Source organism: Abramis brama (genome assembly GCF_963993115.1).
Source record: "Abramis brama genome assembly, chromosome: 1".
NCBI classification, from domain to species: domain Eukaryota; kingdom Metazoa; phylum Chordata; class Actinopteri; order Cypriniformes; family Leuciscidae; genus Abramis; species Abramis brama.
Window position 1 is genome coordinate 18114322 of NC_139963.1, and position 21832 is coordinate 18136153.

The 21832-nt window shown below is 37.6% G+C and overlaps 1 protein-coding gene across 7 annotated transcripts in view; it reads left to right on the plus strand.

The window, feature by feature from the left end:
• dnm2a (dynamin 2a) overlaps positions 1–21832 on the plus strand; it is a 53396-nt gene that overhangs the window by 8556 nt on the left and 23008 nt on the right. For all 7 annotated transcript variants that reach the window (XM_084131266.1, XM_084131269.1, XM_084131265.1 and 4 more), the window contains exons 2-9: positions 14213–14286; positions 17750–17899; positions 18006–18209; positions 18509–18607; positions 20642–20802; positions 20991–21133; positions 21214–21349; positions 21552–21619. In XM_084131266.1, coding sequence (XP_083987392.1) covers positions 14213–14286; positions 17750–17899; positions 18006–18209; positions 18509–18607; positions 20642–20802; positions 20991–21133; positions 21214–21349; positions 21552–21619 — 1035 coding nt within the window. The remainder of the gene's footprint in view (positions 1–14212; positions 14287–17749; positions 17900–18005; positions 18210–18508; positions 18608–20641; positions 20803–20990; positions 21134–21213; positions 21350–21551; positions 21620–21832) is intronic.

Below are 21832 nucleotides of genomic sequence, written 5' to 3' on the forward strand. Positions count from 1 at the left end.
CTGTCCTCCAGGGAGGCAAAATGGAGTCACATAGCGTTCACCTGACACCTGTCTGCTCATCAGGAATTTCTGGAAGCTCTCGTTTCTAATCACCGACTTAGACAAACATACATTTCATCTGAAAGACTTTTTTGATTTAAATTAGGCTTATGTTTGCATGGCGCTCATAGGCATGTTCTAGTGCTGCTGTGAGAGTTCAGTAAACTTAATTGGTTATTGTTTATGAGTCTTTAGTTGTAAGACTATAAGGCTCAGAGGAATAGTTTCCTGGAATGGGTTGTGTCTCACAGGTGGTGTTATTTGAATTCACTCGCTCCAGTTTATTGAGTTTGTTCAGAGCGTGGGCCGTTTCATGGATTTAACTTGGTTTACTTGCAGTAAAAGCACTGAACCCTACAAAATAGTTTTTTGGGGGGGGGGTTTCAACCATGTTTCTGATGTTATCGAGCTGTAACTCAGCACTTATGACTCAACAATAAGGATTTATTTGACTATTTCTAGTCAACATTTTTAGTTTTGTTATTTATTATAGATAAGTATATGCCCCAAAGTGGCCTGGCAAGTTAAAAATAGTCAACATTTTTTAAAACCCATCTTGAGACAATACTTGCTCTTCCTGTTTTTGAATGCATCTTATCTGTACTCCTTCTAAGAAGCAATTCAAGTGAAGCCGAGACCAGCCTTATTATACAGTGCTTCTTTAAGACCATTAGTCAACTAGTTGTTCAGGACTGACAAGTTACAACAAATAAGTTATTATGTTATTAATCTGTTGCAATTTGGGCTGTCGATTCAACTATATATATTTTTTGATGCAATTAATTATGGGAAAAAAGTATGCCTTAAAAATGAAAAACTCTTTTTAAAGCTCCCCGTCCCAACCTAGACCTGCAGTTTAGTTACGAACATGATGCAGGGCAACAAATGACTGTGTGATGAATTATGCAGTTAAAATACCACTAAAATTAGATATGAGGGCAAAAAATTCCCCTGTATGGGTCTTTGTCTTGTATTTATATCATATGATATAGTTTAGCAATTTCAAATGAGCAAGTGTGCTGATTTCTCCTAAATATCCGCATGATGCTAATGTGATGCATACAACAGTCCAGTAAACAAGAAATTAATATTGTAATAGATTTTATACACAATATTGTCTGTTTTTGCTAAATTTCGCCAATGAAAATAGTTTCAAACAAAGCTATGTCTTCAAGCAACACACAGTGTTGTTTCATTACTGAATGAATCTACCGTTTAACAAATAGAGTGAGCCATTCATCCATTCATTCAGCCGTTTGAATGAATCAGTCTGAATAAATGATTCAATGACTCACTCATTAAGATAGTGACTTGCCGCCACCCACTGGCGGTTTTAGTTTAACATTTAGATTGTCATTTCATTTTTCATTCATATTCATGGCACCTCTGAGCTGCATTTAACCCTCTGAGGTCTGAGCTGTTTTCTGGGCCCTGGAGGTGTTCTGACATGCTCTGACATTTCTGGTTATTTCTGTTACTTGTGACATTTTCATGGCTAAAGTCTAATTACACTGTATTCAGCACAAACTCTGCTACAATAATATATCAGCAGCATGTATGTAAAAGTTTGTAGTTTTGAGATAATGACATTTATGCGTGGTTTTTGAAAATACAAAAAAAAATTCTCACTGAAATAAGGCCATGAAACCCATACTGATTATTTCTTCACAAGACTTTTGAAAATTGTATGACGTAGCCTAGAATATTTGCTGCAAAACTATGTGAAAATCACCCTGACTGCTCATTCAGATAAGACAATATATTGATTTAAAAATTTTACGACGTGTTTTGTGTGAAAAAGCCTTATGCGAGAGCTCATTAATATGTAAGCTTTTCTCACCTGAGAAAGACAAAGAACCTCCCCTAACGGCCCTATTAGGAGCTATCAGGCCCCTATCATTCTGAGCAACCTTGCACAATACTGTAAATGAGGAGATTTAAAAAATAATGGCTTTTAAATTGTTTGGATTTATTTACAACACAACATAATCCAAAGATACACAACAAATGCCAAAAAAGCACTTCAAAGACAGAGACCTTTGTGCCATTCCTAAAAACATTGTACATACCTTTCATTTCCAAGATTTTCACTTTACCATGTTCACGTACTGAGACTCATGTGAATGTTGAAGTCCTCAGTGGCATCTGGGACCTGAAAAAAAAAAAAGTGAACATACTGATATCAAGAGAAAGGCCTGCACGATTTTGGAAATAAATATTAGATTTTTCTGGTTAAAATTGCTTTTTAAAATTCCTTTTTAAAATTCACAGAATACACACACACACACACGTTTCCAACGATATATAATATAATGAACACCAGGTTTGTTGTGCCTTGTAGGCATAAGGTATATGCGCAGTGCGGATAAAATAATAATAACAATAAATAACCTATAGCAGCCTATAAATCTTCCAAAAGAAGCTAGAGAAAAATATATTGATTATCATGTTACTTCAAATGTTTCCATCCGTTATGATGATATGAAATGAGATAATAATAAAAACATGAAGCCATTTGGTGCGTTTTGCTTTCATCCAAAATATGATACATTCAAACGCGATCGCTTGCAAAATATGATACATTCAAACGCGATCGCTTGCAAAATATGATACATTCAAACGCGATCACTCTCAAATATAAAACATTATGGTTACCATAAACATATCTATGTTTGAGCAGATATCCACAAACACAGTAAACACATATGATACATTCAAACGCGATCGCTTGCAAAATATGATACATTCAAACGCGATCGCTTGCAAAATATGATACATTCAAACGCGATCACTCTCAAATATAAAACATTATGGTTACCATAAACATATCTATGTTTGAGCAGATATCCACAAACACAGTAAACACGGGTCTAAATATTATAATATTCCCCATATATCTAGCAACAGTTCAGCTGCAACGTGACATTTATGCAACAATAACAAACTAGGCTATGTAAGAATTTCTTACCTTATCTTTCTTGTCTTCAAATCGCGTTCTTCTTCTTCTGAGGTAGCCTAAATCCAATGTAAGCTCAGGCACGTCTTTCAAACTCGACGAAAAGTGAAGTGAAGTGTTTTGTTGTTGAGGTAACGAGCGCGTTCGCGTTCCATGTGGAGATTTGCATGTGAATATCTTTTGCGCGAGTAGGCGTGGCCAAATTAACTGTAATGAGCAAGCGTTTGAGAAGCTGGACATCTTGTTGGTTTTATACAAATTACTTAAACAGAGAATATTTGTTTTCGTTTTGAATCCGATCATTTAAAAGTACACACTTAAATGTTTATAAAGGTATATGGCTCATAAATGTGTGACAAGTATTCGCTGAGTTTTGTTTCAGTTTATAGACGTGCTCAAGAAAAAAAAGTTCACCGCGACGGAGAGGCAGAACGCACACCCTGTTTATTTTCTTTATTTTACAAAAGCACAATGTTTTGATTTGATTGTAAGTGGACACATACAAAAGGAGAAATATCACAGATTCTTTTTTTATATTTCTTTTTTCTGTATGACCATAAATGATGGAGTAATTTAAGTTTATAGTGCTACAATGTGGAGAAAATCCGGCAAAACGCGTCGGCGCGTTTGTCGACCTCAGAGGGTTAACAGTCTGGGTAAATATACCTTAAGGCCACTTCAGACTCAACTTCTGAAAAAAAAGAAGAACTGGAGTGCGTCACAAACGAACCGAAACTAACAGACATGAGAAATAGGCCTATAGAAAGCTTGAAATGTCTACTTTTAAACAAACCAATTTGAATCGAAAACAAATACTCTCTGATTATGTATTCCAAATGAAAGGTTCATTTATCTCTATAGGGGCGCGCACCAAATGTTAAAAATGTGACGATACCAGGATTTCCCTCTAGCATTCCCTCAGTGCTGTTTGCCATTGCGTTTACACGCTCAACATACATTTCTCTGATTGGCCATTGCGTTCTCAATCTTTATGTGTGCACTTGAGCATGATGGTGTGTTCACACCAAACGCAAAGTGTATATTCGCATCGTGTTACTTGCTCTAGATTACTCGCGGGATGTTTTTCGCGTCACTCGCGGATAAAAACATCCCGTGAAAAGGAGTGTATCATCATCATCAACAACAACACAATTTTTCCGTCATGTCTGAAATAAATGATATTGCTGCTCTGTACTTGTTGTGGAAGTCCCAAATACGGAGGAAAGCCAAACGCCGACGTGTCTGGGTTCACAGCACCATCCAGAGGCACACTCAACTCGGTGAATTTCACCGTCTTCACGCAAATTTTCCGCTCGAGTTAAAATTTTTCAACTTGCGCTGAAGACCCGATTGAGGCGATTATCGAGCTTTCGCAGCAAATGCGTCGCCCAATTCGCTTCATTCGCGCCGCCCAGCACGAATTTGCGTCTATTCGTATAATTTGCATTGACTTTGTATGTAATCTACTCGCGCAAATAATTAAATTTGCATTTGGTGTGAACACACCATTAGGCATATATTCTGACCCCCAGTGGCCTATATGAGTCATTGAGTCTGTAAAAAAAGTCAACAAACTGAACTCTTTTTTTTTTTTTTTTTTAGGTAATAAGTAATGTAATCTTGTTCAAATGGATTTCATAAAATTGCTATAGAAAAAAGTATCGTTCAGGAACCGGTATTGAAGTCAAGGTATCGGTATCTATTTATTTTATTTTTTATCGATACCCAGCCCTAGTCAACAGATGAGGCAATTAAAATGACAGAGTTATGAAAGTTTGATTATAAAGTATATCTGAGACTATGTAAGACTATGGTTTTGGGACATTACAGTAGCTCTTTCGGCATTATCCTGAACATTGTACGCATTTGTTTCATGTGAATGTAAGAGAGGTTCTTGGGAGCACGCGTAAACGCCGCATCCTTTTGATTTTCCCGGTGACACCCCAGCCCGAGTCCGTCACATGGGAAGTCGAGGAATGTCTCGTTTTTTAAGTTAACACAAGCTGTTCACACAGTGGCAATGCAAAAAGCGATTAATATGCTAATTCTTACACGTAACCCCTTTAAGAATGATTAACTGTAAGACAGCGGCAGGTCAAATAGAGTGCATTCACACAAATTCACAGATCTATTTTAGTATATCAGATGTTTTGTCCTGTCCGTAAGATATAAATTACTGTTTGCATTCATTTCTTATCAAAAAAGCATTTAGAGATGCAAGTGCACGTTATGACTTGAGTTCATTGGCCCAATACGGGCAAGACTGTTCTGTCAGCTGACCCGAAACTCTTTCACACTGGCCCCATCCTTATTGTAGGGCCATCTGAAGAGAGAGCTCAATCGGGCACATAAGCGACACCGTATTTGAATAAATAACCACTGGATAAACAATGTCTGTTCAAATATAATAATAAAAACTGCATGGCACATTATGAGCAACAGTGTTACCTTAGTGCTTTAGCACGCTCTCTGACCTTCTGTCGGGCCTTTATCCGCCATACTAACATTTAGACAGCTGGGAATTAACAAACAAAAGCACTATTCATCTCACGGACACAATCAGAGCTCAGTAAACATTAGTAAGTTACACATATTAATTAGCCCAATCGTGTCGCATCTGCCGTTAAAACATGCCAAGTAGAATGAGTTGAGATTGTTGGTCAAATTTCATCCTGCCGAACTGGATTTTCAAGATCTTTCTCCTGCTGGTCTCAACTGACTTGATCCAATTGCAGGCCAGCGCCTCCATCATGGCTGTTTATTGCAGGGCTGATGTCATTGTTCTGCGTGACTTCTGCTATCTGGCTCTGCCGGCTGCTTTAGGTGGGGCTGTTGTTCATTTTGCTGTGTTCACTATGGGAGGAGTATAAAACTGGAGCGAGGACACAGCGTGAACCTTGTGTAAGGCAGGCAGATCAGGCAGATAATGCCACGGGCTGTTTTGTGACAAATGTGAAACTGTTACTGAACTCATCAATTATTAATTATGAATTGTATGAGACAAAGGAATTTTTTTTTCTTCTTCTTTTTTTTTGTTATTCCAAATGTTGTTTATTGTGCTGCACTTCCACAAAAGTATATATTTTTTTTACCATTGAGAACTGGTTCAGAACACTATAGTGATGGCACTGTGTCCAAAGATAAGCACTTTACATGACCATTTTCCACCCTCTCATCTCATTGTTGATTAGGATTAAACAGCATGTTTTTGGTACTGTACATTTAAGTCTTGCATTTGTCTTTTGCATCAATGTCTTTGTTTTGATTGGCTGATCTCTGTGTACAGAAACTTCAGAATCATGATGAAAACACTGAATATGTGTAGATCATTCAAATTGGGTTGGATTGGCTTTCCTGGTTCCTTGAATTCCCAGGATTCATGTCATTCCATTCAAACCTGTATAACTTTCTTTCTTCTGTGGAACATAAAAAAACCTCTTCATCAGCATTCTTCAAAGTATCTTCTTTTTTTCATAATTATATTCTGTTGAGTGAATAGTGTGTTTTTGCACATAATGTATAGCATAGCTTGCATAGATATTCACTATATTTATTTTCATAGCCTTCAATTTGAGGACAACATTGGTTAGGATGTGGAATTTTTATCCGATTAATTAAAGTATCACTTTTCAAAATAATCATTAAAGGTGCTGTAAGCGATCTCGGTTGGCGTAACCTCTTGTTGATGTTTGAATTATTATCAAACAAAACGGAGGCTAGCTAGACCCTCCCTCCTCCTCATCCGCGCACTAACCCCCGAACCCCACCCCCACATCATTCTTGTCGGTTATTGGCTGTGAAAAAAAATGTTTTGGCCTAAAAACGCGTGAGATCGCTTATAGCACCTTTAAGCACACGACAAACGGCAGCCGTTGGACCGGAAATCATTCATTCCAATGGAGATTAGTACACTTTAACACTTTAACACTTAACACTTCAACACTTTAACGTTATTCCGTAAACACTATTTCTGTAAAATGGCGGTTATAAATAATTATGTCAGAGATAATTATTTTAGAATTATTAAATCAATATTTATGTTGATTAGCTCTATAAAATCTACTGTTTTTATTTCAGATGTATTGAGGGTCATTTGTTTTGTGTGAATACATTCATTTTACCATGGGGAATAAGCCGAGGTAACGGTTGCTTCACGACCAGTTTCAAAGTTTCGTGCGACTGCCGCTAGGGGGCGAAATGCGACAATGCGAATATCGTTTGCAGTGGAAAGGCGGCTTTAGTTGCAGCTATTGCTGCACGATTCTTGATAAATTGAGAATACATTTTTTTCACAATTTTCCCATGATAACAGACAACTAAATAAAATAACATATAATTTAGGCTACTAAAGTTTTGACAAAATATTAATTGCTGCAGTCTATTTAAAAATGTTTAATTTGAATTAATTATTTTTTAAAAATCAATTTGAATGATTGATTCAATGACTCGCTCATAAAGACTTCACTTGTTCATTACTGGATGAATCAGTATTTTTTTGAATGAATCTCTTGAGTGAATGATTCGGTGATTAATAAAAAAATTGACCAGTCACTTGTCGCCACCTACTGGTGTGACATTGTAATCAATACAACCGTTATTTGAAGCTCCAAGTTACATTTTCGAAAAGGAGTTTGCTCTATTTTGATCGCTACTGTAGACATCAGGGTTTATATCCGAACTGTAAACTTTTATCCCAGTACTTCTGTGATAATTTTAATTATTGTAAGACAGAAAGGTATGATTTTGTCAAAGACATAGCCGTATCATTGTCATTTAGGAATAAGATTGCATGGGTGTTTGAATCGAAATCACGATTACCATACTTTGTAATTTGGGAAGTCAAACTTGGCATATGTATAAAGGTCGTTAAAATATTCTGACTGCAGCTTACATTGTGTTTCCTATTCTCTCACAGATATATCTTCTTAGCTTCCCTTTCATCAGGCTTTTAATGATTTAAGTCATCTCTTGGAATACATAAAGGCAAACAAGGCCAGATTTGTTCTGAACAATTAGAGAGCATATACAGGGGGAAAATGATAGTTTGGTCCATTATTCATGGAGGTCCAGCTCTAAAGCCCTTGATTCCACTGTGTGCTCACTCTTATGAATATTTTAACATAGCTCCTAGTTTAACTGTAGCATTTGTAGTAATAAGATCATAACCATGAATGGCTATGAATGGCTCCTCATTACCATGGTTAGGTCAAGGTATCAAAATATTCTATCAAAAATATGTTCTAATAAAAATATCCAGTATACTCAGAGCCGTATCCTCATGGGCAGCGCTCCAGCAAATACAGCGCATCAGCCGACCCGAGTTCGACTTCCTCGTATCCTCTCAAATAAAGGCAAGAAATTGCCCAAAAATATAACTTAAAAACTTTGTCACTCCTTTAACAGATTGTTTAACATGAGTCAACATATTGGCCAAACTACCACAGTTTGTTGTGATAAACAATATTTAATTTACAATATTATGCAGTAATATTATGCAATAATAACTTGATGTTTTCTTTTCTTTTCCTCGTCTGTTCTTTTTATAATGCTGTCGGAGATGTTTGACTTTCTCTGTAGCACTTTAAAATAGAAAGTCACTATAGGGAAAAATTGACTGCATCAAATATTATTTAATTTACTGTAATTCACCAGCCTGTAATTTGACAAACATTTTGTGATGTATGCCTAATTTCCCAATGAGCAGTTTTATATACCCATGCATAGTAAACACACACACATAAACGCTGTTATGTTTTAATCATCAAAGATTCCTGAAAAATGTATCTCACTTTCCACAACAACAAAAAAAGTTTTCAACATTGATAATAATAAGAAATGTTTCTTGGGCATCAAATCATCATATTAGAATGATTTCTGAAGGATCATGTGACACTGAAGACTGGAGTAATGATGTTTTGATCACAGGAATGAATTACATTTTACGGTATTTTAACATAGAAATAAATATTTTAAATTGTAAAAACTATTTCACAATATTACTGTTTTTACTATATATTTTCAAATAAACGATTGGAGTGCATAAGAGACTTAATCCTTTAAGAATTTTTTTTGAATAGTAGTGTATATAGTTATTTTTTTAATCTGTAATATTTTTACTGATAATGTTTTATAGGCAATGATTTCAGAGACAACTTCTAGGAGAATATTTTCACTAACATGCTAATAGCATGCTATGGAAGCTCGTTTCCGCCACAGAATAAAACATTTTAAAAGATAATTGTGACTTTTTATCTCGCAATTGCCTGTTATAAAGTCAGAATTGTGAGATATAAACTCACAATTGCGTGTTATAAAGCTAGAATTGCTAGATATAACCTCACAATTGCGTGTTATAAAGTCAGACGTTTTTCTGAGAAAAAAGTCCGAATTGCGAGATTCTGTGGTGGAATTGCGAGATTCTGTGGTGGAAACAAGCTTCCATAGCATGCTGTGCTTTACCGTTCTATAGACTAACACTGTTAAAACGCTCTCAAAAAAGGTACATCTTTAAATCCATCCCCTGTAAAGCACCACCGCCACAATTTCTAGAGTTTTCTGATTGGCTAAAAAAGTGAGGGATAACTTTTCTGTTTTTTTTTGTTTTTAGACAGATGTGATTATTCAGCACATCTGTTTTCAGTGATATCTGTCAGGTGTCAGGGACATTTCATACCTGCTATTCCAAAAAAAAAAATATTATTACAGCACCTTTAAATGTTAGGCTAGTCTAAAAAACCTGAATGGCCCAAAAAAATAGGCTTCATTATTTCTCATTTCTTTCCCTTTGATTTTGGGCTGAACGAGATCCATTCTTGACGGGTCTACGCGCTCATATTTCAAACAAGCAAGAAAAATGCAGTTTTCCATGACTCATCCTCTCTATAATGAGTGAACTCTTCTGAGCTGTTCTGTTCTGTTCTGTGCTCGCTCATATTTTGTATAATGAGAGCAGGCGATTAGCTGGTGGACGGAGACTCACGCTGGGTGTATCTGAAGTGAGACGAGTCCTGTCTGTCCCTCCCGGTCTCTTTCCACTCTCTCTGCGCCGCTCTGCGTTTGTGCATGCATAATGGATGAAATGATACACAATCTGCTCTGCCTCCTCTATCTTTTAAAGCCCATGAATAATGGACGGCAGCCCACCTGCCTGTTTGCTCTGGAAATAAGTGAGAAACGAAGCAATGAGTCTTCCGGAGCGCTCATATTCCTACCATATGGGTATTTATTCTTATTTGCGAAGCGCCTCGGTCCGTTGCGCATGGGGGTATTTACTGGGCATCTTTTTTAATGAGTGTGTGTGGGTGTGTGTAGGTGTTTGACTTTGCTGGCAGAGTGGGTGTAAATCGAGAGCCATGGATGCGGGGTTATGCCAGCACACAGCTCTCTATGGCCTGTTTTCGTTCGCCCTTCTCCCCCTCCAGGCATTGGTCGTTGTCGTACAGCCACGTGCCTCATGCAGCCAAACGGGCTGTCTTCATCATAGGCCACACTTGAAAGCTCTTGCTTACTTTTGCAGGGCTCAACTCTATGGAAATTTTCACTGGCCCCACCGCAAATCAACAAAATGTTATTGTTTTTGCTGGGTTTTTTTCACCCATGTAACCTTGTAATGTAATAAATTAGCTTATTATGATTCAGATTTTGATACTACGCTAAAAATTACTAGCCTAACTAATATAAGGTTCAAACTATTAAGTTCCCAAGTGTTTACGTTCACTTAAAGTCCCCCTGTAGTCAATAATTGTATCCCTTAAAACTCATCTTTGATCACCAAAATGACATATTTATGTAAAAGTTTTTTCCTTGAAAAAAATTCTTCATGCCTTAAAATACCTTGAATGTTACTCTAGTATACGCGGTTCTGTGAATATTCAAATTAGCCCCGCCTCCACTCACTCACACCAGCTCAGAGATCCACTCGTTGATGATCACACGTTGACCTGATTGGTTACAAGGTAGTTTGTGACATCAGAAACACCAGCGATTTCAAACCGTGTTTGAAGACTGTCTTTGGTTCACTGCAGTTTTAAAGAGAAAATACTCAGCAATGGTGTTGACTTATGAATTTGTACATGGTTTGTCTTAAAGCATATTAAAAACACCACATAGACATATAAACAACATTAAAAGCTTGATTTTCACCACAGGGTGACTTTATAACATATCCAACTGTGTACGTATCTCTTTCCAGCTCAACCTATAGCAAGAGTTTGGGGCGTGGCCAAAGTAGGCGGAGCCAGAACGTGTTTAGCCGGAGTTTGACCATGAAGTTTTACATGGAAAATGACATTCAGCTTCTGTTACATAAGTGCAAGCCACAATTTGCTGCATTTAGACATTCAGAGATTAAACGGGACTAAGCGAACAGGGTGTTGCAATGCTTCGCGCTACAATGAACGCTTCAGTACCATATAGCATCATCATGCACCCGTTCAGAAAGACAAATGTAGTTTAGAATTTTTGCTTTGATTTGTCCAGTGTAGACCGCCTCAAACAGTTGTGGCACGTCATGTCAAAAAATGTGCCCCGGTGCAGATACATTGGATAGGTTTTTTATAAGAGAGGCACTCGCGTTCGCTGTAGACCAAGTGTAAGTCTACTCAATTACTCACTCATGACACATAACAACACAGCTAAAAGTATTCCTAATATGTTGAACATTTTATTGAAAACACATGTTGAGACATGCCTTGACAAGCACCAGTAAGAGCTGTTGTGATGTTTGAGTTGAGGGAGGCGTGAAAGGGGCATTTGCAAGATTGTTTGAAAATATGCCTTATTTTTGTAATTCTCCTAGGTGCCACTAGTGTTGCAGAAATGATATACTTCACCTTTAAAGGTGCAGTAAGTGATTTCTGAGAAAAGTTAATCAGTCGAGCACCAAAACACACTTGTAGCCAATCAGCAGTAAGGAGCGTGTCCACTCATGAGGGGGGAGGTGCCTGTGCTGTATAGCATGTTTGTGAATTTGGGGGCGGAGCTATCAAGATGGGGTGTGTTTGCTTTGGTGATTTCAAATATCAACAGCGTTTTTCAGAAATCGCTTACTGCACCTTTAAGCCGGCAAGACTTAAACATTTGGAAATGATAAACTTTCATGGCAACGCAGAAGTCTGGCCACTGACAATTCCAGTGACAGCTGGGACCTCAGCGTCTTTCTCGCTGGCCCCGAGCCATTGGGCAGTCCTTAAAAGCCCCGTTTTGTTTCATCATCTCTTTGTGTATGACCCTTCTTTTATTGTTACTGTCTGTGTGTGTTTTTCAAGCATGGTTTGTCTTTCTCCTCGGGCTCTGCTGCATTGTGCGTTAGGTGGGCCGGTGTTTTCGGGGAAATGGCTGCTGGATTCACAGCTCACTGCACTGGCTTTGATCAGGACCAGATGTAGAGCAGGAACTCATGGAGAGACAGGCTTACTCATTAAGACAGGCTGTGATTGGACGATTCTCGAACCCGCAGACACGCTTTCAACACACCCACAGCATGTGGGATGCCATCAAAGCTTCCCATGTGGAAAAAAGACACTCATTGGCATTTCATCATGGGTTTTTATAGTGTCCCAAAGGCCTGAAACATATCGGACGCAAGTAAATGAATGCAAATGTTCATTGTATAAACAAATTATTTTACGTTCAAATTTATATTTCAGGTCAGCTGCTATCATGGTAGATCGACAGTTTGAGTAGTTTCTAGAAAATGTTTTTTTTTTTTTTTTTTTAAACAGTAACAGACCTGTTTATAGCGCAGGAGTTGGTTCATCCAAAAATAAAATTCAGTCATCATGCACCCCACAACAAATCATGTTCCAAACTTTCTTTTGTTTCTGACTTTCTTTCTTCTAAAAAGATATTTTGAAGAATTTTGTTGTTCTCTTCTAAGAAAGTCATACTGGTTTGGAACAACATTAGAGTGAATAAATTATGACAGAATTTTTCTTTTTATGTGAACTATCCCTTTAAGTAGTTGTATATGCGTTAGTTAAAGGGTTAGTTCGACCAAAAATGAAAATTATGTCAGTAGTTACTCACCCTCATGTTGTTCCAACCCTGTAAGACCTTCGTTCATCTTCAGAACACAAATTAAGATATTTTGGATGAAATCTGAGAGCTGGCTCACTACTTCATAGGCTTCTATGTAATTTCATTCTGCCGGTCCAGAAAAGTTAGTAAAGACATCATTAAAATAGTGCAAGTGACTACAGTGGCTCAACCATAAGTTTATCAAGCAACGAGAATACTTTTTGTGCGCAAAAACAAACAAAAATAACGACTTTATTCAACTCTTCATTTTCTTCCGCGTGGGCCTCTGAAGCCCCTTTCACACAGCGATTTGAACCCGGGAAATTGCCAGAGTGCCTTCTGTATGAACGCAAACTCGACCCGGGATTGATGCCGGGTTGGGGACCTAGTAACATTACTGTATTAGGCTAATTGGCTGTCAAAATATGTTCTATTGCACATCAGAGGGACTTTAAATTATTGCATTTTAATTGTAAATAATCTTGTAAATTTCCTAGCGTACATTGCTATTCTTGTTATTGTGGCACTTATAGCCTATACTTTTGTGCTGATGTATCTGGTCACTTTAATGCCTCAGTAATAACATGCTACTTTTTTGTTTATAGCTAGCAACATCTGAAGGTAACTCTGTCGCCCCCTTGAGTACTGGAGGCTGTAACCACCACAGTAACACGAACACACACTATATGCGTGTGCAACAGGGCTGTGTGTTCACAATTTGGTTGTGTGTGTCATACTTGCATTTCTGATTGTGGACTGATTGAATGCCTGGCTCATTTTTCCTGTTCTGTTCCCGTACCTGTTCTGTTCTCTGTGCTTTGTTAAATCTGTGGATGTAAAGGGCTGAAACTGCTGTCGGCTCACAGTTTGATCTCAGAAGGTGTTTATAATACGCCACAGTGTTATTAAATGTATCCTGCTTTAGCTGCAAGATACGGCTGTGGCCATTCATTTGTAAAAGCATTGCAGCCTCTTAGGAATTATTGTGGGCCTTCAAAAGGTGCCACCATGTTTTAATATTCATTGCTACAAGGGACCGTGATAGCGTCTTGGTACTGTGTGTGTTCTGATATGAATGCAAAGAGGTTGCCCCTAAACATTGGCTCCTCTCTCATGAATAATTTGATCAAACTCGGGACTCTGGAGTGTTTGCTTCTCATTCATCCATACTCACTTTCTCCTTCTCTCGTTTTTTTACAGGGATTTCCTTCCCCGAGGCTCAGGCATCGTCACCCGCAGGCCTCTCATTCTGCAGCTAGTTAACAACAAAGCTGGTGAGTGTGTTAATGAGCACAACTGAACAAAGCCTTCTCAGGTACGTAATATGTATGTGGTTGATTGAAACCACATGCTTTCATGCTTGTTCATACACCATGCCCAGAATATTTAGTGTGACAAATGTGTCACATCAAATGACGCATCAAGGGCCCTATGAAATCCACTTTAATTGTTTCCCCCCAAATCTGTGTTTTATGATATAATACGAATTTATTATTGAAAACTCTGGTAATCAAATGCATGCATAAAACGTTAGCAATTTAGTTTATCTTATAAAATGTAATCAAACGAAATGAAAACAATTCCTTTTATTTTTTGGCAAGCAAAGGGCTGCACAACATTAAAACATGGGCTAAAAATCTTTTAAAAATAAAGTTTTAATAAACTGTATAATTACAGTGCATTCGACTTTACAATAGTAATACATTTCTGTCATCGTTTCTTCAAGTTAAACCGAACTTTTATTTTGGCAGGCTGTTATGAAGGCCTATGAGTTGCTGTGTGAATTTTACTATGGTTTTTTATCAAATGAAATAGTGAAATGCCGTTTGAAAGCCGTTTTCTGGCCCCTAAAACGTTGCTGTCATGTAAATGAACGGCCAAAACGCACCAAAAGTTTGCATCCAAATTTTGAAAAGTTCCATGACATTCCATGTTATGCATAAACATGCTTTATCACATTCTAGTTTGAAAACAATAATAAAAAAACTGTTGTTTATTACCGTTCCTGTTGCTAGTGACACAATAATGACGCGGTTAATCTTTAACTAATAATGTGATCTTATTCCGATTTCATACACAAGGCAGTTCTCCTGTGAAACTTCCCCTTGTAACATTTACATCTCTCAGCCACTTTACAAGCAATTATCATTTATATTGCTTCCAGTATGAGGTAATGTAATGTAGCGAGAACATGGAAGTGCAGATGGAGAATTAATTCAGACAGAAAGACATTACAGAACAAATTATCTTCCAAATCAGTGTAATCGACCGTAAAGGGGAACATAGCAAAGCTGAACTGCTGTTGTCTGCTTCTAAATGCATAATATCTGTGCATCATTCACATGATTGGGAATTAAGAAGCAGAGAACCAGTTCCATTTTGAATTAATACTATTTTGTCTGGTTCACGGCTCAAACGTGCTCTCTGCAACCTGTTACAAAGCATTTGACGCTGTTGTTGGTTATTTAAAATATCTAATGGATGAGCTCACGGCTCGATTGGATTTATTTTATTGATACTGTTGCTATGGTTACCTCTATGGATAGATAATCTGAAAAAAATAATCAACAGATTAATCGATTAAAAATAATAATCGTTAGTTCCAGCCATAATTTGCGATTTTTATAAATGTGGATATTTTTAATATTCTCTTGTAGGACTGTCACAATTCCTCGATTAAATGCGAGTACTCGATTTAAAATAATTCCTCGATTGCAATATACTCGTATCGAGTAACCGGCAAAATGCCGGAAGCGGTGCATCCCTCGCTCTAAGTTTGCATAATAAACAAAGTTTGAAATAAACAGTAGCTGGAGCATTTCTATCGTAAATAAGTTGCCAAATATTAAAGATTAAGTAAACATTTTAATTAAATATCATTTGGCCAATATTAAAGGGACAATGTGTAGGAATTTCTCCCATCTAGTGGTGAAATTGTATTTTGCATTCAAACGACTATTGCTCTCCAGTGCCTCGCTTTTTCAAATGCGTGTTGCATCTACGGTAGCCGTTACGTACCATAAAGCTATGACAGGATGTCTTTTAATAGCACTTCATCAAGTTCTACTGTCTGTCTATATAATAAAGTACACAACCAAGCAATGAAAAAAAGCTTGTAATTAAGACCGTAACATTGACTTACCTGTCGAGAAGAAAGCAGGCAACTTCAGCGTCTCTTTTGAAAGCTTTCTCCTGCATTAGCTCTTTCCACCTGGAAAAAGCTATCCCAACATTAACCCTTGTTTTTTGTAATCTCCGGTCACGTTTCGTTTTTACGGTCTACTTTGGACTTTTTCGACGACGAGGACTCCTTATCCTGTGACTAACCGTACAGTGCAGCCTTTTAAACTTGCCGGGGCAGTGACAAGCGCCTCTCACTGCTCTGCTTCAGTCACGTGACGCTAGCTCTGAACGAAAACGCGTTGTGGAAACGCGTTGGCCTAGTACTTTTTGTCCCTCTCTGCTATTATAGTTTTTCAAGATGGCGGAACTACATGGAAGCCTCCGTGGACCTACCCTGTCCCATGTATATAAAGATAATAAATTCTTCATTTACGAGGATAAGTCAGATCATTGGCAGAGGTATTTGTACACCATTGAGGACATATTTATGAATAAAAATATTGATTTTAGATAATAAAATACCTAAAAAAACTACACATTGTCCCTTTAAACAAAGATTTGATTTGCTGTAAAGTGTAACAACACCAGACCGTAGGCGTCCTCTGCAGGCATTTGTTATAAAACTGTACATAAGATGATCGTTTTTATTATGTATATTATGCATTTTAACATTGTTCTGTAAAACCATATGATTAGTTGCTTTTGATGCTTTATTTGAATCAAATATTATTACCTCGTTGTTATTATGTATAGGCTTAGGTCTTTAGGTCTTTTATTCGATTATTCGATTAATCGTCAAAATAATCGACCATTTACTCGTTTATAAAAATAATGGTTAGTGACATCCCTATTCTTGTGTTATTTTTGTCCCTACATTAAAAGCCCATGCAACTAAAATTCTTCTGATGAGACACAATCACTTTATATCATAAACAGATTTACTTTTATCCATATATTGATCGCACATCAAATATAGTAAACGGAAGCTCAGACATGCTTGCCTAATGTTTTATTCTTTTTTTTATTTTTTTTTTAGCATTTTAGCATAACAATATCTGTATTTTTTTTTTTTTTTTTTTTTTTTTAGTAAGTATTTTTTGGTGACCTATCCCTTTAAATCAGTATAATTAATTGCAGTTGAAATATTTGCTAAAATAATTGCAATAGGTGTTTTGTTGTGTGAACTAAATCATACAGACCTTTTGGAAATTAGTATGTTTCGTAAAATCTCTTCTGTATATTAGTGTGGAATAGTGTTATTGCAGTATCGAGATTATCTTTTATTACTATTAACGTTTTTTTTTTTTTTTCAACATACTTTTTTTTTTTTTTTTTAGCTATTTTAGTACATCTAGTGGCAACTAGCTGAAATAAAATGTGTGGGTTTTTTATACATAATAACATAATAAATGGTTGTTTTTATGGTTTTAGTTTTAGCTGGCTATATAATAACCCTGGTGTGAAATGCTTACATTTTATGGCAGTGACAGTGTTTAGGCTTTAGGTGAAAATACCACTATATGGTTTTCATGTCTTGTTTGCCTTGATGCTGAAATGCCGTCTGCCCATCTCCCTTTCACCCTTAACCACACTCTCCATCTCTCTGTCTTGTAGAATATGCCGAGTTCTTGCACTGCAAAGGGAGGAAGTTTGTGGACTTTGACGAAGTTCGTCAGGAAATTGAAGCAGAAACCGACAGGATTACAGGATCCAATAAGGGCATCTCTCCTATTCCCATCAACCTCAGAGTGTACTCTCCACACGGTAATACAACAAAAGACTCTTAATACCACTGCTTTCCTCAGTCCACACTCGTAATCTCGGCAGACAATGTTAAAATGTCACTCGTCTCTCTCTCTCCCTTCAACAGTATTGAATCTGACTCTCATTGATTTGCCCGGTATGACCAAGGTTGCGGTGGGCGACCAGCCGGTAGACATTGAGCACCAGATTCGAGACATGATCTTGCAGTTCATCACTAGGGAAAGCTGCCTGATCCTCGCCGTCACCCCGGCCAACACTGACTTGGCAAACTCGGATGCCCTCAAGGTGGCTAAAGAGGTGGACCCTCAAGGTGAGGATTGCTGGAGAGATAAAAGAACGAGAGGAGGTGGATAGATAGAGTTCACATAGTCACTGAAAACCTGTAGCTTAGAAACCATAGTGATTTCCACTTTATGAGCCGATCATTCTTTTTAGTTGGTTCTTTTTAGTGAATCTCAAATGCTCTAGTGAATCAACTTGAATTTAGATGTTTTTTTTTAAGTAATCCTGATCAAGTAGGAAAGGTCATGGAAATTCATTGGTCAATAGAGTGGGAACCCTTTGGACAGAACACAAGTTGTTAATGTATTTTTGTTTGTATTTCAACAGGAGTGCGCACCATTGGTGTGATTACTAAACTGGATCTAATGGATGAGGGTACAGACGCCCGGGATATCCTGGAAAATAAACTCTTACCGCTGCGTAGAGGTGGGCAGTTTGTACTTTAAACAATCACATTACAGGAGTGTAATTTATGGCCAATTATCTTATCATTTATGAGTAATTTTATGTCACCATACAATAACCATATACGCTACTATTCAAAACTTTGGGTTTGGTAAGGTTTTTTTTTATATTTTTTGAAAGAAGCTTCTTACGCTTACCAAGGCTGCATTTATTTGGCAAAAAAATACAGTAAAAACACTAATAGTGTTAAATGTTTCCTATCTTAATATATATTAAAATGTAATTTATTCCTGTGATCAAAGCTGAATTTTCAGCATCATTTTATCAGTGATCCTTCAGAAATCATTCTAATATGATGATTTGATGCTCAAGAAACATTTCTTATTATTATTATTAATGTTGAAACTGTGCTGCTTCATATTTTTCTGGAAACCATGATACATTTTTTAGGATTCTTTGTTGAATAAAAAGTTCAAAAGAACAGCATTTATTTGAAATGGAAGAGTCTTTGCTGTCACTTTTGATCAATTTAACATGACCTTGCTGAATAAAAGTATATTTTCTTTAATTAAAAAAAAAAAAAAAATTGTACTGATCCCAAACTTTTCAATACAATACAATACAATACAATACAATATAAAGTGTTCTTTGGAGGGACAAAAGGAGGTAGCAAGATTCCAGTTGACATATTTCTACCATTGTATGGGGTATATATTGTCAGGCGTGCTGGAAGCTGTTTCATGCGAGGGGGGCTGAGTGCTGGGTCGGAAAATATGTGACGTCATTATGTTGTGGCTGACGACAAGACATGAAATTTCTCTGTACTGTATTCGTGTTGTAGCCATTAAAGAAAACATATTTAGTTTCATATTTATGTTTAAATATTATAGGCTAATGTTATTTTTTAATTTAATCAATGTTGATTATGAAAGTGAGCATGCAGCATTAGAAAGACATGATACATCATGAGATGCGCAATATGTCTGGAGACATGGAGTGGGTAAGACATGATTTTGACCACTTCATTGACTTTATTTTTTTAGAAAGACTCTTTTTAAAAGATTTTCATTTTGTATAAATTGTATCTTAATTTTGATCAATGTTTTATCAACCAATTGCCTGTATTTAATAAATAAGAAGCAAAAATATAGCAGACAATGTAATAAGGCGCCGGCACAATCACTTGCATTGCACGTGAACTGGAGGGCGCCGAAACTTAGCTTGTGCATCACAGGTTTGAGAAATATAGGCTATATATTACAGAAAGCTTGAAATGTCTACTTTTAAACGAAACTATTAAAAATGAAAAGAAATAGGCTACTCTCTGATTATGTAATCCATATGAAATGTGCATTTCTCTCTGGCGTTCATGGTGAGTCCGCATCGTCAACTTCATCTTTGCAGTGACACAGAAAACACCAGTTTATTAATAAACAATTAAATGTCTCCTTGCTATTTTTGACACATTCATAATCATTAGTTTTGCCGGTTCTTTGTGGCAAGCTTTATGCGTGCGGTCGTGTGCTTGAGTACGGCTATATTACGTAAACGCTCATTATCCTGTATATAGCCTATTTACGTAATTAAATTAATATAAAGGGGCGATTTGTCCACTAATGGCTTAAATTAACAACTACTAGTCGACTAGAAAAAAACTTTAGTCGGAGGCAGCCCTTATTCCACATATTTTGGTACCAGCAGGCCATTCTGGGTTGAGCGAGCGACCCTGAGCGGAATGAGCGAGGGAGCGGAATATTCAGAAATACGCTCTCCGCTCACGAGCTCTGATCGGAACAAAGCATGACAAATTCAAACTTTATTTAATTTTCTCTGTAGCTTGAACATAAGAGCGTTAGTTAACGCTGTCCATTGATGCCCATTTTATTTCACGTTTTTAAGTACAATATTATGTTAGTCCACAGCCCCCCACCAGGGGGTGCTGATGCTATGACGAGGGGAGCTGCAGCCCCCGCAGCACCCCCCCTGCCCACGCCACTGTATATTGTCCATCCACCATCCAGCACAGGCTATTTAATGTCACTTTCTCTCTCCCAGGTTATATTGGTGTAGTAAACAGAAGTCAGAAAGATATAGATGGCAAGAAGGATATTCGTGTTGCTATGGCGGCAGAAAGGAAGTTCTTCCTGTCCCATCCCAGCTACAGACACATGGCTGAAAAAATGGGAACACCACACCTGCAGAAGACCCTCAACCAGGTAGGAACACGACACTAGCCATGGCATTGCACAAATAATTCCATTTGGGAAAAGATTAGCGTATGCTTATATAACTATTTCTAATTCCTGAAAATGTCTTTGTTTGGTGAATGTCACCCTCTGTTTGGTGCCATTATATTTATATACTGTATCACATTCTCACTTCCTTTTTATTTTTTTGTTTTTAGCAATTGACTAACCACATCCGGGACACGCTACCCGGCTTACGCAGCAAACTCCAGTCTCAGCTTCTCTCACTGGAAAAGGAGGTGGAAGAGTATAAGAATTTCCGCCCGGATGACCCTACGCGAAAGACCAAGGCTCTGCTGCAGTGAGTCCAGTGATGTGACTAGCGTCTCGAGCAATTTCTAGGCTAGGGCAGATGTGTATAACTCTGATTACCTCTTTCAGGATGGTCCAACAGTTTGGAGTGGACTTTGAGAAGTGCATCGAAGGATCCGGAGACCAGGTGGACACAGCAGAGTTGTCTGGAGGTGCCCGGATAAACCGAATTTTCCACGAGCGCTTCCCCTTCGAGCTAGTCAAGGTAAATGCCTCTATTTTCAACAGAACTCTTGGTTTTGTCTGCTTTTGAACTGTCAAAGTTTGTCTGAATGATTCTACTTGTTTAGAATCCAGCAAATACTATGATCTTAAGATAACAAGTCACAGCAAGTTCCCAGAGGACCCGGTATGCCACACAGGTGCTGTGGCAAGTCCCTGTTGTGAAGTCTCTCTTTCTCTTTCAGATTGTTTTTGATGAGAAGGAGCTCCGGCGAGAAATCAGTCACGCCATTAAGAACGTCCATGGTGTCAGGCAAGTGGTGTCCCATTGACGGCAGGCGCTTGTCAGCCCTGCAGGCCTTACACTGGCATGAAAGCCACGACACTTCTTATATCCTCTGTTCACTGACTAATCCCTCACTCTTTCACTCTAATCACACACTTTCTTTCTCTGAAATGTCTTATAGTAAGGCCATGCTTTCCCAACACAATTACCAGAATCATTTTATTGCTCACGCCACGTTTT